At 60.2% G+C, this 22,560-nt stretch overlaps 2 protein-coding genes across 5 annotated transcripts in view; one reads left to right on the top strand and one right to left on the bottom strand.

Annotated features, from left to right (window-relative positions):
• MCF2L (MCF.2 cell line derived transforming sequence like) overlaps positions 1 to 22,560 on the top strand; it is a 128,520-nt gene that overhangs the window by 12,440 nt on the left and 93,520 nt on the right. The gene's annotated exons all lie outside the window — the stretch shown is intronic.
• LOC106005220 lies at positions 19,308 to 21,841 on the bottom strand. 4 transcript variants are annotated; one of them, XM_013053039.2, is made up of 5 exons: positions 21,772 to 21,841; positions 21,341 to 21,532; positions 20,693 to 20,938; positions 20,311 to 20,445; positions 19,308 to 19,981 (listed from the first exon to the last, which is right to left on the bottom strand). In XM_013053039.2, the coding sequence occupies exons 2-5, from the start codon at positions 21,391 to 21,393 to the stop codon at positions 19,582 to 19,584; spliced, it is 834 nt and encodes a 277-aa protein (XP_012908493.1). In that variant the 5' UTR covers positions 21,394 to 21,532; positions 21,772 to 21,841; the 3' UTR covers positions 19,308 to 19,581. The 4 variants fall into 4 exon arrangements, 3 of the variants coding, with proteins under 3 accessions (XP_012908493.1, XP_012908494.1, XP_044937214.1); XM_013053040.2 differs by lacking the exon at positions 21,772 to 21,841 and having other exon boundaries at positions 21,341 to 21,765; XM_045081279.1 differs by lacking the exons at positions 20,693 to 20,938; positions 21,772 to 21,841 and having other exon boundaries at positions 21,341 to 21,765.

Here is a 22,560-nt window from a genome sequence, read left to right as displayed (position 1 = left end):
TGATGAGGGAATGATTTGAGCATTCGTCTCTTCTCCTGTTTGAGTGCCAACCTCTCAAGGCAGAATGTGTCTCGCAGTCTCCGCGGTCACAGATTAAGGAGACATGCTGCATCGAGAATGCATCCAGAACGCATGTTAGGGATGAGAAAAATCCTTAAGACAGCACCCCCCTCTGTCCTAAACCTTCAGTCGATGGCGGGAAGCCGGCAGCTCTCCGGAGGCCGAGGAAGAGGCTTCCCTGGGGTGACAGGGGCGTGATTTGAACATCACTTTCAGAACCAGCTCCGTGGAAGTTTAGGGTTTGGGATTCTGGGACATCGAAGAGAGAACAAGACACAATGTCTGTCCGCCGTAAAGGGGCTCCCAGCCTCGGCAGGCTGAGGGCGCACGAGACCCTCATCCTCGCTGGGCTGCATGTGGAGAGCATGTCCACTGTCCGTGAGATGCCTCGGAGAGGCTCAGGGGGCCGAGCCCCGGAAAAGGCCAGTCTGACAAACTCAAGTCTGGGGCACTTGCGTCTGGGGAGCCTCTCCGTCAGCTGAGTAGGGAGCCCCAATGAGGAGAGACGGTGGCACCTGTCACTCACCAGCTGTGTTTCTTCTGGTCTGTTCTCTTGAGAGACGCTACAAACACGCTGTGACCTCAGGTGGTGTGTTCTGGATGGTAACACCGTGCTGTAATTCACTTAGCAGAAGTGGCCTCTTGAGAGTAAGAGACCGACCTGATGCACTGGCCAAGATCCTCCTGGGGGCACCGACCTCTTGCGGGAACCCGTCCTCCCGAGGAAGGAACTGAGCCCCTCCAGTCACCCGAGTTCAGTCCTGGCACCACTGCCCAACCCCGGGGCTCCGGTCAGGCATCCTCCCCCTGGGGCTCTTCCCAGGTGCACCCCCTCCCTAGCCGAGCCTCCTGCCCCGTGCTCCCCGACCCGGCATGCACCCCTGCCCTCGGACGTGTGCTGCGTGGAAGGGCATCAGGCCTGTGGCTTCCGCTGCTGGGACTCAGCGCGGCCCGGGCCACGTTCCCATCTTCTCTCCGTGTGTGCAGACGGTTCAGTTAATTCAGACTCCCTTGAAAGGTCCAGAATTGCACAGTTTGCGTCTGTGGTGTTTCCCCAGCTGTGTGCTCTAGAAGACGAGTTGGCCATCTTCATACGGAAACGACATTTTCACACCAGAAAGGTTAGACATCGCCATTTTGTGTTTGAAACAACACTTGGGGGGCCGCAGCTGGCTCGTCCACTCCTGCTCTTGGCGTTGGGAGTCTGAACTCCTGTCGGGTGTGGAGTTTTCTTACAGATACAATCCTGAAAACGTGCTCTGAAACACACAGACGGCGCGCACTGTGCAGTTGGGCTGCTGTCGCTCCTGCCCGTGTGCTGGTTTTCGGCAGCGCGACAGCTTCTTTTGTGACCCTCTAGTCCCTGTGTCCCTCCGGTTCACCGGCCTGTCTGTGACCCTGGAAGCGACGTCTGCTTGCACTAAGTGGACCGCGAGGTGCATTTGAGGGCATGAATATGTGTCACATGCCCCACAGGAAGGCTTCTGCATCGAGCGGCTGCTCCGGGCACGCGAGTGGACGAGGGTCCGCACACCCCTTCTCCTCACAGTTCCCGGCCCAGCAGGTGGCGGTGGGAGGTTGGCACCTGTGCACACAGACCATCGAGGTGCTAAGCAGCCTTCGCTGGGCCGACCCTCAGAAAGCCGGCGTCAGGAAGCCACTCGCCCATGCCCCGATGCAGGTGCACCCCAAAGGCTCTCCTACCTCTGGTCTCTGGGCCTCTCTCTGCTTTCCCCTGAGGTCCGTCTGTCTGGGAGGGGCACAGTCTTTCCACGTCACTTTCTTTGCTGCAGACTGAGTTCCGTTAGTTAATTCTGCTCCTCCCGTCAGTGGCGGGGGTCTGCTGTGAGCAAAGGCTCTGTTCTGGGTCCTTACACCGCGGCCACCACAGGGCTGTGTGTTCAGGGGCCAACTGAGTCCCGCAGGCGGTGCGGTTGGGGGTCTGAGTCTGTCGGAGCAATGCCCCCGCAGGCCAGGAAACGGGACAGAGCAAGGCCCGGGAGCCGGCCAAGCCACTGCCGCCCCCTCTGCGGGGCGTTAGAGCAAAATCCCTCCGAGAGAACAGTTGACTTTAAACTCGGTTCCCTGATGAAGCCCATGAGGTCCGCTCGGACCATCAGCACCGGCTCAGCACCCGTGATGGGGGGTGGCGTGGTGAGGACACCGGCGTCACGCGTGGGCATGGGAGCCGAGAGCCTGGCACCATCCTGTGCCCGGTCCTCTGGCTGGCAGCCATCGCCTGGCATCCTGCAGCTGTGGGCCTGTCATCTGCTTGAGTGAGCCCTGTTTCCTGGCTCCATCCTCCCCGTCAGGGCAGAGCAGCAGGCTCTGCGGTGGGTATGGTTAGGAGGAAGACAGTGGGGGAGTCTTACACAACTAGGCAGGCGCTCACCACGGGACCCTGCCGTCGTGCTCCTGGCTGTTTCCCCAAAGAGCCGAAGTTCGCATCCACACAAACCCCTGCGCCTGCCCGTTTCCCGCAGCAGGACGTGGAGTCGCCCCGGAACCTGCGGGCTGGGCCGGCTGTGCCTTGGAGGGCGCTGAAGCCTCTGTGTGTGGCGCAATGGCAGGCCCGTGACTGAGCGGGGACCTCGTGCACACTGGAGAGGCCCGGGGTCCCGGGAAGGAGTGCAGGCAAGGCAGGAGGGGCGGACCTCCGCGTAGGCTCCGAGCTCGCTCGTTCCGTGATCGACCGGACAGCACTTGCTTGTGCGCCGTCCGGTGTTTAAAGGCCTCTTCGCCGTGTGGTTTTGGCGGTAGCGTGAGTAGGATGTCCGGCTCGGACCTGCAGACGCATGGCCCTCCGGGTATGTGGACGTCCGTCGTGGAGGCTGGCGTGTGACCCGGGGACGAGGCCCGGCGCGGCAGGGCTGGTGCTGGGGCTGAGCCCGCGGACGGCACTTGTGAGCCCGCTCTTGGGTCCTGCGTCAAGCACAACCAGCGAGTTTCTGGGCTCAGCTGCAGCTCCCCCGATTGTTACCATTCCTGACACGGCCTGCGCCCCGTGGGGACGGCTCGAGGGTCCCTCCTTCCCCGCAGCCTGGTGGGCAAGGCTGCCCCTGCCCCTCCCCGGCTCATCGGCAGGTGGTGCCGGCGCACGCCTTCCACGTGGGGATCTTGTGTGGCGTCGGAGCAGTGAAGGCGTTCAGAGGGCACATGTGCAGGAGACGGGGTCGGTCTGGGCAGGCGCCAGGGACTGTGGGGGTGCAGCCCGGCGAGGGGTGCAGGCTCGCTGGGGAGCCCAGGGCTCGCGGCTTCAGCTAAGGGATTCCCGCAGGTGAGACCCGCCTGCTGGCCCCCCGTCCCGTAGCGGGGGCACCTCGGGGAGCACAGCCTCGTCCCGTGCAGCCGGGCCAGCTTCTGGACACACAGAGAAAGCAGAGGAAGTGGTCTGTGTGACAGCTCAGCGTCGCCCAGAAGAGGCCGTGTCTGTGTGAGTGTGCGTGTGACTTTGCGTGACTGGGACTGTGTGCGTGTCCGTGAGTGGGGAGACTACCTCGTCTGTCCTTCACTTTTTACTAACAGCTTCATTTCAGCATAATTCACAGACCATAGACTTTCACCCCCTTTATATTTTTAAATTTAATTTAATTTGGGGGCGCCTGGGTGGCTCAGTCATTAAGCATCTGCTTTTGGTTCAGGTCATGGTCTCAGGTCCTGGGATCGAGGCCCACATGGGGCTCCCTGCTCAGCGGGGAGCCTGCTTCTCTCTCCTGTTCCCCTGCTTGTGTGCCCTCTCTCGCTGTGTCTCTCTGGGATAAATAAATAAAATCTTCTTAAAAATTTTTTTAAAACTGTATTTTATTTAATTTAAATTCAATTAATTAACATACAGTGTATTACTAGTTTCCAAGGTAGAGGTCAGTGACCCATCAGTCTTACATAACACCCAGCGCTCACTGTATCCCGCGCCCCCCTCACTGCCCAGCCCGAGCTACCCCCCCCACCCCCTCCCCTCCAGCGGCCCTAAGCTTGTTCCCTAGGGTGAAGAGTCTCTTATGGTCTGTCTCCCTCTCTGGTTTCGTCTTGTTTTGTGTTTTCTTCTCTTCCCTGTGATCCTCTGTCTTGTTTCTCTACTTCCTCATATCAGGGAGATCATCTGAGAACTGTCTTTCTCTGATGGACTTATTTCGCTCAGCATGATACGCTCTAGTTCCATCCACATCACTGCAAACGGCAAGATTTCTTTCGATGGCTGCATAGTATTCCATTGTGTATATGAACCACGTCTTCTTTATCCATTCATCTGTGGGTGGACATAGGTTCTCTCCATAGTTTGGCTATTGTGGACATTGCTGCTGTGAACATTCGGGTGCACGTGCCCCTTCGGATCACTACGTTTGTACCTTTGGGATAAATGCCCAGTAGTGCGATTGCTGGGTCGTAGGTTACTCTCACCCCTTTAAAATGTCCGGCGCGTGGTTGTCAGGCTGTTGGCAGAGTTGGCTGTGGTCCCGTGAACGTGAGGACACCCCGTAACCCAGAAGACGCCGCCGCAGGAGCAGCTCTCCCCTGTCCCTGCCCCACACCGCAGCTCTGCACTTGGTCGTGTGCGTTTACCGTCTCTGGGCGTGTGTGGAAACGCTCCCACACAGGGTGTGAGGCCTGTGTGTCTTGCTTCTCTCAGGAGCGTGGTGTCTTCATAGATGGTCCTAGTGTAACCTGTGTCCGGGGCCCCGTCCCTTCCCGGGGCCGAACCCCATCCTGCCGCGTGGACCGATGGTGTCTCACCTGATAGTCGGCTTTGGGTGTTGGGTTATTCCCACGTGGGGCCATTGGGAGTCCCGCCGCCACGAACGCTCACACAGGAGTTTCCGTGCAGACGTGTCCTCACTGCTCGTGGGTGTGCGCCCGGGCAGGAGGCGCTGGGGGACTGGGGACTCTGGCTTCACGGTCGGGAGGCTGCCACACTGTCGTCCGCACGGCACAACACCTTCCCTTCCCAGTGTCTCCACATCCCGCCCAGCACCTGCTTCTGTCCGTCTGTCATCTTTTCCTTTTCTTCACTGTCCTGGTGGGTGTGACGTGGTGTCCGGCTGTGGTTTGGGTTTGCGGCTCCTGGACAGCAGAGGACGCCGAGAAGCTCCGTGTGTGTGTCCGCCATCTCACACTTCTTCACAGGAACGCGCGCTCAGCCCTCCTGCCCGGCTGGCAGTCAGAGCGTTTGTCTTTCCAGTGTGAGCTGCAGGAGTGCCCCACATGTCGTGGGTCCAGGTCCCTGGCCCCCCTCTGTGCCCCTCGGCTTCCAGCCCCGGGGCCCGTCCCTCAGCCCGATGGGCCCTGGGTGGACGGTGGGTTTCTGTGGGGACGGTCTGTGCCAGAGGGGTGTTGGCTGCGTCCCTGGTTCTGCCCAGCAGAAGCTGGGGGCACCCCTGCTTGTGACAGCCCAGACTGTCCCCTAGGGGTCAGAGTCGGCCTGGGTGAGAGGCTGTGGCTGTCGTCCCCCTCCGCTGGGCACGCGTTCCTCACACACGGGTCCCCGCACACGGAGCAGGTGCCGGCCCGGGTCTGCGTAAACCTACGCTCAGGTGTGCAGAACCCCATGCAGGCTTGCTCGGGAGACCTATCCGCGGAGAATGTGAGGGGTGGACAGTGCTTTTGTGGGGCGAGCATGAGCGCCGGAGGGCGGGTCTTCTGCTTCTCGAGGCTGCCGTCCACAGCAGAGCCCCAGGGAGCGGGAGGGCACGCCGGGCAGGCATGGAGGGGCAGGAGGACGCACGCGGCAGCCATCAGGTGGGGTCGGGGGAAGGGGGCTGGGGAGCGAATGGGTTGGGGCAGAGCGTCCTCACCAGCCCCGTGTGCCACACAGGCTCCGGGAAGGGCCTAGCTGTGAGAGCCCGAGTGCACCTTCTCCAAGTTTCCACAGGCCTCTGAGGGGCGTCCTGGTGGGATGCCACGGGGGGGGCGGGTGAGGGGACCGAGGGGGGCCAGCCTTCCCCAGCAGGGCCCGGGAGACGCTTGGGCCATGCCAGCTACTGAGCACCAGCGCTGGGCACAGAGCCCTCGGGAGTGGCAGGGACCCCCTTCCCCTCCCCCAGACACTGCGTGGGGAGGAGCGGGGACTCATCGGAGAGGACGGGGTTGTCCACGAACAGGGCGACCTTGCAGGCTCAAGCTGCGTCTGCCTGGGCACATCTGGTTCTTTCCCCGGCTCTGGCGCATGAGGCGGCCCCGAGAGCGGACGCAGGGAGGAGCCCGTGGTCCTCGCTCCTTCGGGGCGCGTTCCATCTGCTTCAGGGCCCGCGTCGGCCTCAGGTGTTGGCACAGTGCAGCCAGCGAGCACTCCCACGCCTGCTCGAGGCCCCACACGGTTCGGGTGCGTACAGATCAGAGCAGGAAGACCGCGGCGGCACGGAGGAGCCTCGTTTCACACCGACCCGCTCCCTTCCACGGAGACGTGCCCCTCTGCGTGGTGGGGCGCCGCCTATTTCCCATGCTGCCTGGGCCCGGTGTTCTGCCCCGGCCACGGCCCCTGCTGCCTCCGAAGGCTCTGGGGAGCCCTCCCAACACCTCAGCGCCTCCGTGTGCCCCCGGGGAACGGTGTGAGAGCCCGAGGCCCATCTGCTTCACGCTGGCCCCAGGGCACAGGCCCGAATCGCCTCCCTCTCCCCTCAGCGCCACCGAGACCTCAGTGTTGGGTGCAGCCCCGGCCTGCCAGGCCCGTGAGGACCCGATCTGGCCTGGCCCCTGAGGACGCAGCTGCCTGTGGGCTGGTCTGCACGGATGACCCCGGGGTCCGTGTGAGGCATCCCTGTGGGTAGCTGGAAATCACTTTGCATGAGAAGCGGCCTCCGGGAAGATGGGTGTGATGGCCCGCGCTGGTTGTGGCGGTGCTGAGGCCCGGTGGGGGAGTGGGAGTGAGGCCGAGGAGGGGTGAGCGCCGACGGCACCGCGCTGGTGACCAGGGGGCTGAGCTGAGGGCTGTGTGCAAAGGTGTGTGCTGTGCAGAAAAGCAGGACTTGGGGCACCAGCTGGTGTAAGCAGCGTGGAAGCCAAGCTGTTCTCAAGACCAGGAGCAAAGCCCACAGGAGACCACCCCACTCAGGAGCCCCCTCCCGGCAGACCCCTGCGTGGCGGCTGCCCAGGCAGCTACGGGGCCGGGAAATTCGTGGGGGCTGGTGGAGCGCGTTCTGTCTCTGGGCCCTGCAGCCTGGCCAGTGGGTACCTTCACTCTCGGGGGGACGTGGCCGTGACATTGTTTGTGAGCGTCACTAGACATCCGAGACACCCGTCCTTTCGACTAGCCTGGCTAGAGGTCGTCGGTTTTGTGGCTCTTCCCTCCCTGCCTGTTTTCTAGTTCTTCGGCCTCTGCTTCTACAGTTTCCTTCCGTCTATTTACTTTAGTTTTAAGTTGCTCTTCTGCTTCTAGTCTTTGAAGGCAGAAGCTTATGTCACTGCACTAGGTCACTGTTCTCCTTTTAGAGGCAGAGAGAGTGCAGGCGTGTTCGTGCCTGAGTGGGGAGGGGCGGAGGGAGAGGGAAATGCTGTCTGGCAGGCTCCTCACTGAGCCCAGAGCCCCATGCAGGACCCGATCCCACGACCCCGAGACCATGACCAGGGCCTAAATCAGGAGTCGGACACTCAACTGACGGAGCCGTCCGGGCGACCCGGGAAGGGAGTTCTTGAAGTGGGAAATAAGAAAACTGAACTTAAAACCACCAACCAATGGACTCCACAGCCCGAGAACCAGCAAACGTGAGGATAAAACAGAGCTCGCCCAGTCTGGACGACGGAGGACAACCGACTCAAAAAACAAATGACCAGAGCCTCGGGACAAGTGGGGTTGTAAGCAAAGATCTGACATTCACGCCCCTGGAGTCATGAGAGGGAGACAAGACTGAAAACTACCCCAGTTTGGCCAAAGACACAAACACGAACGTCTGAGAAGTTGTCGAACCCCAGTGACAATGAATCCCCCAAATCACACCAAGACCTCTCATGGCTGAACTTCTGAAAACTGAAGGCAAAGAAACACTTCTTGAAAAGCACAACTAGCATGTCTCGCTCCGTAGGAAGTAGACGATGTGATAGCCTAATGGCGAGTAAGAACAGAGTTCGTGGCCTCAAAACCCCCACAAAGAAGTCTTCAGACCTGAGCGGTTTCACTCAAGGATTCTGACACGCATCAAAGAAGTGCACAGAGCATTTCCCAGTTTCTTATGAGGCTAATGTCCTACGGATGCCAGACAAAGACGGAAGAGAAACCAATACTGCTCATGAATACGGACATGGAAGTTCGTAACAAAATATTAGCAAGTAGAAGTCAGCTCATGGTGACCAAGGAGGGTCTCTGGTAGGAAAGCAGGGCTCGTTCAGTATTTCAAGATTTATTATGGAACCCACCACATCAATGGACGAAGGAAGAAAAATCACACCATCCTTTCAATCGGTATAGAAAGAGTATTTGACAACATTCAGCACTCGTTCAGAAGAGTAGGAATACGGGGGGACTTGCTTACATGTTAACGGTGCCGACAGAGAACCCCTACGGCCAACAGAGCGGGACAGGGCCAGGTGAGCACTGTCTGCTTGTCCTCAGCTGCCTCGGGCAGGAGAAGCACACACAGGTCGTGGAGATCGACAAGGAGGACCCAGTCGTCTGTTCACAGACGACACGATCACCTGATCATAAAATCCTGGGGGCTCTCCAGAGATACGCTGGAGCTATACGAGAGCGTGGACCGAGGCTGCAGGACGGAAGACAGGCGCTCAGAAGTCGGTTGTGCGTCTGTGCGTAGCAACGGGCACACGGACACCAAAAGTAAAAATACAATATTGTTTAGAATTACTCAAGAAAATGAAACACTGAAGCACAGCCAGTATCAGCGGTGCACGGGTGCAGGCCGCTCCCGCAGGTGCTCACGACCATGGTGGAGGAGACTGTCATGTTCTTGGGTCTAAGACGGGGCGAAGCACGTCTGCTCTCACTGCTCCGATTCACTGCATTCCCGGTAAAATCCCAGAAACGCTTCTATGGACATAGACAAGGTGATCCTAAAATTTGTATGGAAAGTCAGAGGAACTAAAAGTCTTACAACATGGGGCGCCTGAGTGGCTCAGTCACTGAGCGTCTGCCTCCAGCTCAGGTCAGGATCCCGGGGTCCTGGGATCGAGCCCCACATTGGGCTCCCTGCTCGGCGAGGAGCCTGCTTCTCCCTCCCCTGCTCCTCCTGCTGTGTTCTTTCTCTCCCTGTGTCTCTGTCAAATAAATAGAATCTTTAAAAAAATAAAATAAAATTCTGACAACAGTCTTGAGAAGGAAGACAGAAGGAGGAGCAGTGCACTTGCTAAAAAGACGTTTGCTACGTGTGCTGGGGCTGCGGGGCGCTTCCTGGCAGACGGGCTGACCCTAGAGCACAGCAGGAAAGTCAGAAGCAGACCAGCACCAGAGGGACCCACTGGTGTCCGGCAAAGGTGGGAAATCAGCCTGTGCAGGGAAGATCTTTTCCACAGACTGAGCCGGAGCAATTGGAGATGCAGAGGCAAAAACCAAGACCCCCGACTTTCATCCGTTACATAAAGATGGACTCAAAACAGATTACAGATTTAAACAAAGTCCAACTGTTACCCTTTTGAAAAAAAAATACAGTAGACAATATTTGTGAGTTAGGAATACACAGAGTTCTTAGACCCAGTGCCAAAAACATGACCCACCAAAGGAGAAATTGGTAAATTAGACTTGGTCAAAATTAGAAACTTATGCTCTGCAAAGGGCGCTGCTCAGAGGCTGGGCAGATGGGCCTCAGCCTGTGGGACGCGATCTTCAGGGTACCCATCCCATGAAGGACTGGGGGTCAAGCTCACCCGCCAACAGGCAGTCCAGCCGGCAAAAGGCGTCGGACCTGAGCAGGTGCTGGGGGCAGATCCGGACGTCAGCAAGCCCCGGGGAAGAGGGTTAAGGCCGTTAGCCTTTCAGACGCGCAGACAGAACTGCAGGAGACACCACTGTGCACCTTCCAGAACGGCGCCCCATGCAGGGGCGACACTGAGAGGCAGGGGCGCAGCCAGAACAGACACTCAGCAGAGCGCTTGCCCGCATCTGTTACAACAGCTGCCGTCCTGCGGCGCAGCAACTGAACTCCTGAGCATTTAGCCCAAGAAATGAAACTTTTAGGCAGATTCATGCCTGTGAATGTTTATGTTGGTTTTGTTTGTAGTTGCCCAAACCTGGGAAGACCCTGAATGTCCTTCAGCAGGTGAAGGGCTGAAACCCCCACGGTCTGTCTTCACCAGGAAACGTCATCAGCCCGATCATCCCTCGGGGAGTGGGCTACGGGAGGGGAGCCGGACCCCACGTCCCGCACCGGCTCGCCGCGGAGACGCTCGGGTCCGTTTCTAGTGCGTATGAAAGTCATGTTTGCACCACACTGCGGTCTACCGGGCGTCCCAACAGCATTATCTCTAAAAAATGTACGTACCTTAAGTTAAAAATATTTTACTGCTAAAAGGCGCTAACCATCATCTGGGCTTTTGAGCAATTGTAATCCCTGATCACCGATCACGGTAACAAATACTATGAAAAGTTTGAATGGTTGCGAGAATCCCCGGGACGCGACATGGACGCGAAGGGAGCACGTCCCGTTGGAAAAGTGGGGCCGGTCGGCGCTCCATGCGGAGTCTCCGCAAACCCTCCGTTTGTGAAGAGGCAGCATCTGCGGAGCACGGTGAAGCGAGCGAGGTGTGTCTGTCGGCGTGGCTCCATGGCTAGAACATTCATGAAACGACAGAATTACGGAAGCAGAGAACAGATGAGTGGTGGCCAGGGTCTTGGCGGGGATGGAGCGGGAAGGGGGCGGCCGCGACCTTGTAGGGACTCAGGCGCACGTGGGATGGGAGGTTCCGGCGAGTCTGTCTGTGTCGGCATCGGGGCTGTGGCACCTCCGGGATTTGTATCCGCCGTGGGGGAGGGGCACACGGGATGGGTCTGGATTATTCCCCATAACTGCGTGTGAGTCTACAGTTGTCCAAAGCGATCACGACCCACAGCCCTATTCCCACACATCAGCAGCAGAGACACAGGGCTGCATCGGGAGGGTCTCGCCATGGTGTAGGCTCATTTCCGAAGTGGAAAGAGCAGAGAATCGCTAGCTCTAAACTTGACCGCCTAAAAATTAATATTTGCTACAGAGTTTGGGTCCAGATCCGAGAGCTTGAGTAGATGTCAAGGTAGTTAACTCAATTTTGGCGACCTTGGTGTTGAACCTTGGAAAGTAGTGAGTCAAGGCTTGAGTAAGTGGCATTTCTAAAATTGAATCACGTGTGTTTAAAGATTCGGCGCTACGGGAAGGAAGGCAGAAGACAACAGACCCACCACAGTGACGGCTGGGCCGCCATGCGCTTCATGTCCTTGTCCGTTTGGAACCTCAGTCAGAGCCACAGTGTGGAGTGAGCTGGGACGCACGGCACGTCCCCTGCGCCGGGGGCGGGCACCCCTGCTGGCGGCGGTGGGCACTCGACGCACAGCCCGCCCCGGTTGCTTTCTGGGGATGTCCGCGATGATGCAGGCGCGTGTCCAGGGCATTCCCTGCTAACCACGTCCCTTAAAGGGAGGAAGGAGGGGGTCCCCAGCCCGCCAGCTCCTGGTTCTCGGGGGCTCCAGACCTGCAGAACCTAAACCACCTCGCTGACCTTTTTTGGCATTTTGTCGACTGGGGACACATTTGAGGGAAAGGATCTGAAAATATAAGATTAACTCAAACGTAAAGTTGTTACTAATAATTTTCTAAACAAAGTAATAAACCGACTTCCTAATTACAAATCGGTGTGTTCCAGTGTTTACTGTTTTGGACAGAAGTCACCCGGGGCAGGGACATGAGCCGTAATCTGCGTCAGTGCTGGGGCGACACCCGGCTGTGCGTCCCTGGGGGCCACGTTATCATTCCCATCACGGCTCTATTGTTACTGGTTTCCTCTCCAGTAATGTCCGCCCCGCCGGCCAGAGCGCACGGGGTGCTCGGCGTGAGAGCAGCGAGGTGATGACTTCTGCACGCCCGCTTGGGGGTTAGGTTCTGTTTTAACCGACGGTCCGGGCTGGCTGCATGGAGCACCCCTCCCCGCTGGGGCGCACGGGACGTCCGTCTGCTGCCGGCCCTGCTTGCAGTCGGCTCTTACTGATGCGCTTCCGTGAACCCTGGAAGCGACACTTCCCAGCTCCGATCCCCTATAGAAACATGGTGGGGGTTGGGCATCGGATATTGGAAGCTACAGAACTTTCAGCCATCGGTGTCTGCGTCCCTCAGAGAAGGTGGCCACTAACAGACACGCATGCAGCCATCAACCCCACGGGGGCAGGGCTTCACCTCGGCAGAGCCATAAATAAAGCTTGAAATCAGATCTCACCTGCCGTGGCCCCTGGAGGGAGACTGGTGCCGTCTGGGCGCACGCCCGGCCGAGCCCAGCCGCCGAGTACAGACGTGATCCCTGGCCCAGGTGTCAGGCCCGCACGTGGGACCCAGGGTCCGGCAGAGCAGGGAGAGCAGGCCGGAAACACACATCAGCCGCGGGACAGCGGCTTCGGGTGACTTTCCCTGACGTGCTCTGGCTCCAAACGGTGCCCTGTTTGGCCATGTCCGTGCCGTCACCTGGTGATTCTAAGGGTAAGTGAGGCCCCCACTGAAGTCAGCTTTTCTGCATTCGCCCCATCACCTGTGAGCCCTGCAGAGCCCACGGCAGGGGCCATGTCCTACCCTCCACACCTGCTTCCCAGGCCTCAGCCCCCGGCCACGGAAGGCAGTGCCCCAGCTCGCCCAGCCCTCGTGGCCAGATCCTGTCCCTGCCGGCTCCTTTAGAGCCGGGTGCGGGGCCCTTGTCCCTTGCTGTTCCTGGGGTCCCCAGCGGACACCTCCCAGAGAGGGAAGGGGGTCCTCGAAGAGCCAGCCTTTTCTTCAACCCTGGAGACGGCCCAGCACCCCGTCATGCCGGGGGTCAAGCTCTCCCTGCCTCCCTGAGACGTCCAACCCCAGAACAGGGGGAAATCCTGCCGTTTGTGGCCACGGAGGAGACCCTGAAGGGCCTCGGGCGGAGAGCAGCAAGCCGACAGGCACAGAGCCATGGCCTGGCACTCCCGGTGGAGACGCAGCCAACGGGTCCATCAGGAAAGCAGGTGGTAGGAGTGGAGGGCACGGCTGGTGAGCCCGAGGAGAGTTCTAGAGGCCGGCTGGACAGCCCCACCCTCCGTGACAGCCTCCAAGCCTGTGAGGTAGCCGGTCCCGGGCACTGTTCCTACTGCACAAAGGGGACAGGATGCTCCCTGGAAGCCACGATGCGTCCGTGACCCCGTGACCCCGTGACCGCCACCGAGGGGCAGCGCGCCGAGAGGGACGTATTCAAACGTGCAGTTCTTTGTGTTGTGATTATACCTCAATAAAGCTGATTAAAACATTCAAACGAAAGAAGAAAAGGTGTTGGTGAGGAAGACACAGAGAGGGAAACGTCCCGGCTCACGGACTGCGAGAATAAACACTATGAACGTGCTTCCACCGCCCAGAGCAGTCTACACGTTCGACGCCATCCTTATTAAATACCATCCACATTTTTCACAGAGCTGGTACAAATAAGCCCAAAATTCATATGGAACAAGAAAAGACCCCAAATAGCCAGAGGAATGCTGAAAAAGAAAGCCAAAGTTGGCAGCATCACAATTCCGGACTTCAAGCTCTATTACAAAGCTGTCATCATCAAGACAGCATGGTACTGGCACAAAAACAGACACACAGATCAATGGAACAGAATAGAGAGCCCAGAAATGGACCCTCAGCTCTATGGTCAACTAATCTTCGACAAAGCAGGAAGGAATGTCCAATGGAAAAAAGACAGTCTCTTCAACAAATGGTGCTGGGAAAATTGGACAGCCACATGCAGAAAAATGAAATTGGATCATTTCCTTACACCACACACAAAGATAGACTGAAAATGGATGAAGGACCCCAACATGAGACAGGAATCATCCTTGAGGAGAACACAGGCCGGCAACCTCTTCGACCTCAGCCGCAGCCACTTCTTCCTAGACACATTGCCAAAGGCAAGGGAAGCAAGGGCAAAAATGAACTATTGGGACTTCATCAAGATCAAAAGCTTCTGCACAGCAAAGGAAACAGTCAACAAAACCAACAGACAACCAACAGAATGGGAGAAGATATTTGCAAACGACATATCGGATAAAGGACTAGTATCCAAAATCTGTAAAGAACTTATCAAACTCAACACCCAAAGAACAAATAATCCAATCAAGAAATGGGCAGACGACATGAACAGACATTTCTGCAGAGAAGACATCCAGATGGCCAACAGACACATGAAAAAGTGCTCCATATCACTCGGCATCAGGGAAATACAAATCAAAACCACAATGAGATGCCACCTCACACCAGTCAGAATGGCTAAAATCAACAAGTCAGGAAATGACAGATGCTGGCGAGGATGCGGAGAAAGGGGAACCTCCTGCACTGTTGGTGGGAATGCAAGCTGGTACAGCCACTCTGGAGGTTCCTCAAAAAACTGAAAATAGAGCTACCCTATGACCCAGCGATCGCACTACTGGGTATTTACCCTAAAGATAACAAATGCAGTGATCCGAAGGGGCACATGCACCTGAATGTTCACAGCAGCAATGTCCACAACAGCCAAACTATGGAGAGAACCTAGATGTCCATCCACAGATGAATGGATCAAGAAGACGTGGTTCATATACACAATGGAATACTATGCAGCCATCAAAAGAAATGAAATCTCGCCGTTTGCAATGACGTGGATGGAACTAGAGCGTATCATGCTTAGTGCAATACGTCCATCAGAGAAAGACAATGATCATATGATTTCAGTCATGTGTGGAGTTTACGAAACAAGACGGAGATCATAGGGAAGGGAGGAAAACATAAAACAAGACAAAACTACAGAGGGAGACAGACCGTAAGAGACTCTTCACTCTAGGGAACAAACTTAGGGTTGCTGGAGGGAACGGGCCGGGGACGGGGTAGCTGGGGACGGGCGTGAAGGAGGGCACGGATGTGATGAGCAGCTGATGAGTGCCTGACCTCTACCTCCGAACCTGAGGACACAAAATATGTTACTGAATTGAATTTAAACTTTTTCTTTTTTAAGAGAAAGAATGGTATTGATACCCACCTTTATTTCCTGCCCTGTTTTTATGTTGCAGTCTTGAGGCAGGATTCCCTGTCCTCAGGAAACCTGTTTTTTGCTCTTGGGGCATTTGACTGATTAGACGTGGCCCACCACATCATGGAGGGTGCGTGATCTGCTTTCCTCTGAGCTGCCTGGTTGCAGGTGTTGGTCAGCCACACCCATAATGTCTGCACAGTGGCCCCCGTGAGTTTGGTCTGGATGATGGGAGCAGAGTCTTGCGAGCTGACACAGGCACTGACTAACCTGATCGTTCCGTGGCTGGACCCTCTCCTTGCTCACCTTCCCTACCGGTGGCCCCCCCTTTCCTGCTCCTGCCAGCCACGCCCCCTACACCAGGGCACAGCCCGCCTGCCGCCTCCAGCGTGAGCCGCTCACAGCTCGCACAGCCGGAAGGCACACGTCTGCTCCCCGGGCTCGCAGGGCCCCTGCAGGTCACGGCGACGAGCTTCCGGACTCTGCCACGTGCAGGTGTGGACAGGCCCTGAGCTGTAAGTGCGACGCTTCTGGGAAGGCTAGCGCACGAGGGTGCAGTGGCCCCAGCCGTCTGGTGGGGCAGGAAGGCCCCTCGGGGGAGGACGGGGACATGGCAGGAGTGGGGAGACCCCCTCGGCCCTGTGCAGTCGGTGACAAGCTTCTCTTGCGTGCCACGGGTCTCATCCCAGATAAAGGACCGCAGCATTCCTACCTGGAGGGATTAGGGCACAAGGGCACTGGGAGAAGTTTATGAAATTAAACATCGCTTCTGCTTCCTTCAGTTCTTCTGGAAGGAACCAGAGGGATGTGCTGGAAGCTGGGCACGCCTGTGTCCTGGTGTCTGAGGTCAGAGCGCCCTTTGTTCCCAAAAGCAAGTGGCGCCAGCAGGAGCGCAGCTTCCCCGGCTGCACCTCCCTGAGGACAGCCCGGCCCCTGCTCCCCCTGAGGAGGCGGCCGTCCCGCCGGGCTTGGGAGGCTCGCGGAACAACAGGAGGAAATGACGCGAAGGAAGCCAGCCTTGTTTGCTCGGTCACAGCTGTTAGAGACATCCCCGGCTGTGTCCGTGCGCTCAGCGCGTCCGGCCACTTTCTCACCGCGAGAGTGGAGGCGTCACGGCCCTGGCAGGCAGAGGCCCTCGGCAGGAGGGATGCCAGCGTCTAGAAAGCGCACAGCGGCCCGTGCCGGCTGAGTGCCTGACGCCCCTCGACGGGCTGTGAGATTCAGTCCGACCGACTAGGAGGGGACCGGCTTGCTCCCTCGGTTTTCCGAGCGATCGCAAATGTCTCCGTGGTGGGGGAGCGGTTTACGTGGTAGCGTGTGTGTCTCAGGACAGCACCACGCTCGTGGGCACAGACGTGGGCTCTTCCTGCTGACCCCGCCGGGTTTGGGGGCCTCAGGGCCTCACCGGTGGGGTGGCTTCTCTCCCCAGGGGTGGGATGGCGGCCACGGCTCCTGGAGGACAGTGTGCGACGCGTCACCACCGTCCCGCTGCCGCCGTAACAAATGACCGCACAGGGTGGCTCGGACGCCCACACTGACCACTCTTGTGCCCTCCACTCCCGGAGCTCAGAGCCGAAGTGTGGGCAGGGCGGGTTCCGTCTGGAGGCTCCGGGAGAAGCCCCGCGTCCTCCCCCTGCCTCTGAGCCCTGCTGCTGTGAGGCCCCTGGGCTACGCAGGCCCAGCCAGAAATCCCAGTGTTCCTGCCTTGAGATCCCCCGCTGGTCACATCTCCCAAGTCCCTGTGTCCCCGCGGGGTGACGCGTCCACAGGTCACTGTACTCTCTGCACTCTGAGTCACAGGCTTGCTGCCATGTCCAGGCTGTGGTAGCAGGTCCGGGGGGCCCCCGAGGAGCCCCTGAGGCTTGGGTCACAGTAACAAAGCCCCGGCTCTTCTGCACACGGTCCTCTCTGCCTCCTTCTCCTTCCCCTCATGGGGCCTGGATTTTCCCGGCATCCCCACCCGGGGTTCCTCCAGGAGCCGGAGCCACCCCTGCCCTCCTCGTGGACCCACGGGACCGCAAGGGACACGCAGGACGGTGCTTCTGATGATCTAGTCTGCTAGATGTTGGTCAGAAAACAGGGCAGAAAGTTGTAACTCAAAGGAAGGAAGAAACTTTGTGCGACTGTGCCGTTGTCGTGGGAAGAAGACACACATAGACATCTGGGCTCTGAACGCCGTGTCCCCAGAGCCCACGTGCCGCACCCTAAGCCCCCGGGAGACGGCGTTTGGGGTCGGGTCTCAGGGAGGTGGGGCGGTCCTGGGGTGGAACCCTCAGAAAGGACATCCCAGAGCGCGCCCTCGCCTGCCTGTCCCCTGGGAGGACCCAGCGGGAAGGCCCTGAACAGGACCCTGCGGCTCGTCCCACAGCCTGACCATGCGGGCGCTCTTACCCGGACGTCCAGCCTCTGGGACGGGAAGAATCTGTGTGGCTTGTGGCCCCCCGGCCCGCAGTGCTGAGGGGAATAAGCCGCAGGGAGCCTGTTTCCCTGGGGAATCCGCCGACCTGGGGGCTGGTCAGGCACCGAAAGCCGCGCACAGGCCGACGCCCCCCCATTGGCCCCAGATGCGCAGCTGGGGCGGCAGGGCAGGGCCCGAGTCTGGGGATACTCCGGACACAGGGACCCCAAGGAAGCCAGCGGCCCGGCCCGCCAGTAGTCTGGCCCACCCCTGCCCTCGGCCTGCACGTCTGCAGTGGGACCTGTGACCCCTCCTGTTCTCTAGCCCCAGAGTCAGGGGTCAGGGGTCACCCCTCCCTCAGGAAGGCTCCACGGGGACCCCTCCCGCGTCCGCCCTCCCCAGCAGCACCACCGGGCCTCCACAAGCTTCCAGCTAGGGTCCTTCCGGAAGGTCACTGCTGGGTCACAGGACCTTGTCCCTGTCGGCTGGCGGCTGATGGGCCACGGGGCCGTGGGTGACCGTCCCCCGGTGCGTTACACAAAGCGTGTCCCAGCCTTGCTGCTGTGCGGCTGACGCCGACGCGCCGACTTTCATGTCTCCTCTCGCAGCTCATGATGGGTTCGCCCGATGACCCCACGGCCGCGTCCAGCCCTCGTCCGCCCGGACCTGGGCTCTTCGCCGGCCAGACGGTGGCGTTTCAGAGCCGGGCCTTCCTGCAGGCCTCGCTCCCGAGCCCCGCCACCCCGTCTCCTCTGTGGGACACCCTCCCTTCTGGCTCCGGCTCCCTGGTCCCCCCGTGGACAGGGCCGAGGGCCTTGGTGACACGTCATCCCGATCCCCAGCTCGTCTGCCGTGTTTGGTCACTAAGGCAGCTGCGGCGGCTTTTCCGCTGGGCTGGGGCCTGCCCGGACACTCACAGCCTCCACCCCTCCCCCTGCCCCACCGCAGGCCCGCCCTCCGGGACACACGCGGCACACACACACGCCCGCACGCTCGTGTGCTCTGACCTGCCCGGCCGTCTCGGGTTCGGTCTGCACTGCCCGGGGGGCCCACACGTCCTGGTCGGCCAGGCCCGCGCCGTGCCGCCCTCCTGCCGGCCCCTTCCCCTGCAGCCCCCGTGCCTGCTCAGCTGCGTACACCCGTCTTCCCCAGACCTGGGCAGTGGGGGCTCCTGAGTCCTTTGGCATGGCTGCCCCATCTCACCGTCTCTCCGCAGACACGCGGCCTCGGGGCGTGGGGTGTGCAACAGGGTGCGCAGCAGGGTGACTGGGTCCGGGCGCGTGTTTTGGAATGATCAGCGCGGCGAGGTTAGCGAGCACGTCTGACGTGCTTCTGTGTTGTTTTGTGGTGAGGACGTCTGTACCCCTGGGCGGTGCCCACGGGTGTGACAGGTGTGCTTTTCTCCAGCAACTTCTGCACGCGCGGCCCCGAGGTCGTTCACCTGCTCACGGAACATGTGTGGCCCGTGGGCGGCGTCATGCCCGGCACCTGGAAGCCAGCGGCTGCTCTTGGCGTCCACGGGTCCCGTGCTTCCAGATCCCACGCGCGGTGACCTCGTGCGGCATCTGTCCCTCTCGGACGCATTTCACTTAGCGCCAGGCTCTTGGGGTCTGCCCTGCTGCTGCCGAGGGCAGGGGGTCCTTTCTGGGGCCGAGTAGTGGCCCCCGTGCACATGGTGCCCCGGTTGCCCCCATGACTGTGAGTTGTGCCGCTAGAAACACAGGGTACAGGTACCCCTTTTTCTGCAGAAAACTTTATTGTTCCCATGTGGTCCGTGGCTTGGGAGAGGGCTCCGGGGGGGGGAGGAAAAGCAGCCTTGCATCTGCAGGGACAGGCTCTGGCACCAGGGGATGCCAGAGTGGCCCCCAAGGCGGCTCCAGAGGCTCCTGGTCCTGCTTGAGGATGAGCCTGTCGAAGAGACGATCGCCCAGCCCAGCCTGGGGGCCGGCCGGCCTGCGAGGTGGGTCAGGGGGTCGTCTGGCTTCCCGAAGGGTGAAGGGTTCACTGCCTCATCCGGGAAGTTCCAGAGCTGGGTATGTGCAGGCTGACCCAGGCACGCAGACCCACAGGGCCCCATTCAGGCTCCGTCCAGAACCAGGTAGCGTCTGTGGCTTCCAGGCTTTGACCCCACCTGCCCTGGGACGGCTTCTCCCATCACGATGGTGCAGCCCCTTCAAGGGAAGCTTGGAGCCCTCGTGCTTCTCCTTGCCCAGCTCACAGAAGGGGCCCACGCCCTCCCGAGCCCAGGCATCGTGGTCGAAGTAGGAGCCCAGAGAGAGGCAGGGGCATGTGGAACAGGTGGCTGGTGGCTGCCTCCACCCCAGGGAAGAATCTGGATGCATCTGGAGCTCATGGGTGGTCGGCGATACGGACCGCAGCTCACAGGCGGGTGCTGGCCGGTCCCAGAGGCTGAGGGCAACGGGAAGGGGGCTCTGAAGGTGGCAGGGTGGTCGGAGGCCCGTGGAAGGGGCATCCCTGGATCTGTTCTGTCCACACACTGTTAGAGCCAGAGACCGACAGGACGGCTTGGTGCGCTGCCCAGGGAACTCTTAAAGTTAGGATTTTTCTTTTCCCTGGGTGTGTTTGCAGAGGAACATTGCTGGGCTATGTTGTAGTTTCATTTTAGCTTCGTCCTAAAGCTTTGGGGGCCTTCCCTACTGCTGTCCGCCACGGCTGCCACAGCCTCGCCCCCACCACCCGCGCCGAGGACCCCCCTTTCTCGCCATTCTGGCCAACACCTGTTATCTCTTGTCTCCACAGTCAGAACCATCCTGAGAGGTGGGAGGTGGCCTCTCCTGTGGTCTGACCACTGGGGTGGGGCACACTCTCGCAGCCCCCCCGGGGCGTCCTGCTCCTTCTGTCCGGTGTTGGGCCTGGGGTTCGAAGAAAGGTCACTGGAGGGGGGGTCACGGGTGCTGGCGGGGGGCTGCGGGGCCCCGAGGGCTGGGAACGAGGTGGTGGAGGCGGGCCAGGTGTCTGGGGCTGGGGCTGAGTGGTGGGTAGTGGCGGTCCCCCATCCTGAGGATACAGTCCCCTCCCCGTCCCTCCTCCCTGGTGGCTCCGTCCTGCAGCCACCCATCCGTGAGGTCCCTCGGGGCTGCCCCGGCCAGGGGACCCTACGGGGTTCCTCCAGCTCCCCAGCCCTGGGAAGCCTGTTGCTGCCCAGCTATGCCAGGAGAGTCGGCAGCTTGTGCCAGGAGAGCCCCTGCTTCGGCAGCGTCCGGTGGAGGGCCTGGGGCCTCGCTCTCTGCCTCCGCTGCTGCCCGCGCCTGTTTCGCATTCGGCACGACCGAGTCAGATTTCGTGTCTCTGCGACTTGCTGCTGGAGCTCCAGACTGCGACCCGGAACCCGCTAGTCTTCGTTCGCTGCGCAGCCGGGCGACGGCTTTCAGCCTCCCTCCCCTCCCCTCCCCGCCCCCCGCCCCCCTCCCCCCCTCCCCCATCCCCCCTCCCCCCCCTGCCCCCCTGCCCCCCCCCCCCCCCCCCCCCCCCCCCCCCCCCCCCCCCCCCCCCCCCTCCTTGGCATCCGCCCTCCTCCCCCCTTCCTTCCCCCCCCTCCCTCCCTGCCCCCCTCCCCCCCTCCCCCCCTCCCTGCCCCCTCCTGCCCTCCCCCCCCCCCCCCCCCCCCCCTCCCCTTCCCCTCCCCTCCCTGGCACTCCCTCCCCCTCCTCCTCCCCTCTTCTCTCCTGTGCTCCCCCCACCCCCCACCCCTCCCTGCCCCCTCCCCTCCCCCCTTCCCTTAGGGCCCCATCCTCGCCCCCCCAGTACCGTAAGCCCCACTGCTGCAAACACGGGTGTCCCGAGCACGTCCCAGAGCACATGGCTGGAGCCGGGGCTGCCCGTATCTTGGACTTTGTCAGGCGGCCTCACGTCACTTCCACAGGGGGGTTTGCCCCTGGACCGGCCTCATTCACCAGCTTGTTCACCACCAGGCCAGAGGGACTCACCCCTGTTCGTGGCCTGCCCGAGGTAGAGAGTAACCCCCTCGGGTCAGGAACAGTCAGTCGTTCCCTCCGTGCTCCAGGACGCACCTGGTGTGGGTTTCTTCTTCCCAAGTCCCCTTTCCCCGCTGCCCCCTTGACGTGGGGACGGCACCGCAGGGGGACGGCACCGCAGGAGGAAGGGCTAGTTCCGAGGCCCAGCGCGTCTCCCCCGCCCCCCAGAGCACCGGCACGGCCTCAGGCTCCCCAGGCTCTCACCTCCCTTCATGGCTAACTTCCCGTGCTGGTTGCTAAGAGGACGTGTTGGGTGTCCAGGTGTGACATTACATCCGCCTTCCTGCCTGGGCACCGTTGGGCCTCCTGGGGCGGGCGGACAGCCATGTCCTGTTTTTCCTCTCTGGGAGGGGTGAGACAGCCATAGAAAGCTGGCCTGCACCCTTGGGACCTGCCGGCCAAGATTCTTCCGCAGCGTTGGGTTTGGGACCCTGTGTACCTAACTGTCCCTTATTTCCCGTAGGGGACTTTGGGGACGGCATTCCAGGTGCGGCGGGACGATGTTCCCTGAAGCAAACACTTGTCTAGGCCCGTGTTTCTGTCTGCAGCCGGGTTCGGATCCCGCCTCTGCCACGGACCCGCTGTGTGACCCTGGGCAAGGCACCCTCTCTGGGCCGTGGTCTGTAAAGCAGCCTAAGAGCCGTGCCCGCCTCTTGGTGGAGACCACGTGAGCGGAGGAGGTCAGGAGAGTCCGTGGAGCGCACCACACACTCAGGAATCGTTGGGTGGTGTCGTTTTGGCCGCTATGCTTTAGGCAAATATGAAATGATTTTTAGAGAAAACACCATTTATGCCTTAATTTAAGGAGAGAGAAGGTTCGGAGGAGGGAGAAGGAGGAATTTATTCTAAGTGACGGGGGGCTCGTGTGGCGGTGGGCTCGCGTGGCGGTGGGGCTGGTGAGCTGGAAATGCGTAAGGCAGGAGCAGGCTGTAGGCCCAGAGAAGAGCCCGTTGCAGGTCAAGTCTGGCGGCAGTCTGGGGACAGAATCCCCTC

This window comes from Mustela putorius, unplaced genomic scaffold (assembly GCF_011764305.1).
Source record: "Mustela putorius furo isolate JIRA1106 unplaced genomic scaffold, ASM1176430v1.1 tig00000551_pilon_pilon_pilon, whole genome shotgun sequence".
Taxonomy (NCBI): Eukaryota; Metazoa; Chordata; class Mammalia; order Carnivora; family Mustelidae; genus Mustela; species Mustela putorius.
This window is presented reverse-complemented; position numbering and strand designations above follow the sequence as displayed.

Bases quoted from the DNA above. Each gene is read 5' to 3' on its own strand.
- LOC106005220 (XM_013053039.2), bottom strand. From the start codon at position 21,393: ATGTGCTCTGGGACGTGCTCGGGACACCCGTGTTTGCAGCAGTGGGGC. The intron at 20,939-21,340 runs GTACTGGGGGGG...CCGGCTGCGCAG, and splicing joins TTGCAGCAGTGGGGCTTACG to CGAACGAAGACTAGCGGGTT. The intron at 20,446-20,692 runs GTAGGGTCCCCT...TTCGAACCCCAG, and splicing joins TGGGGAGCTGGAGGAACCCC to GCCCAACACCGGACAGAAGG.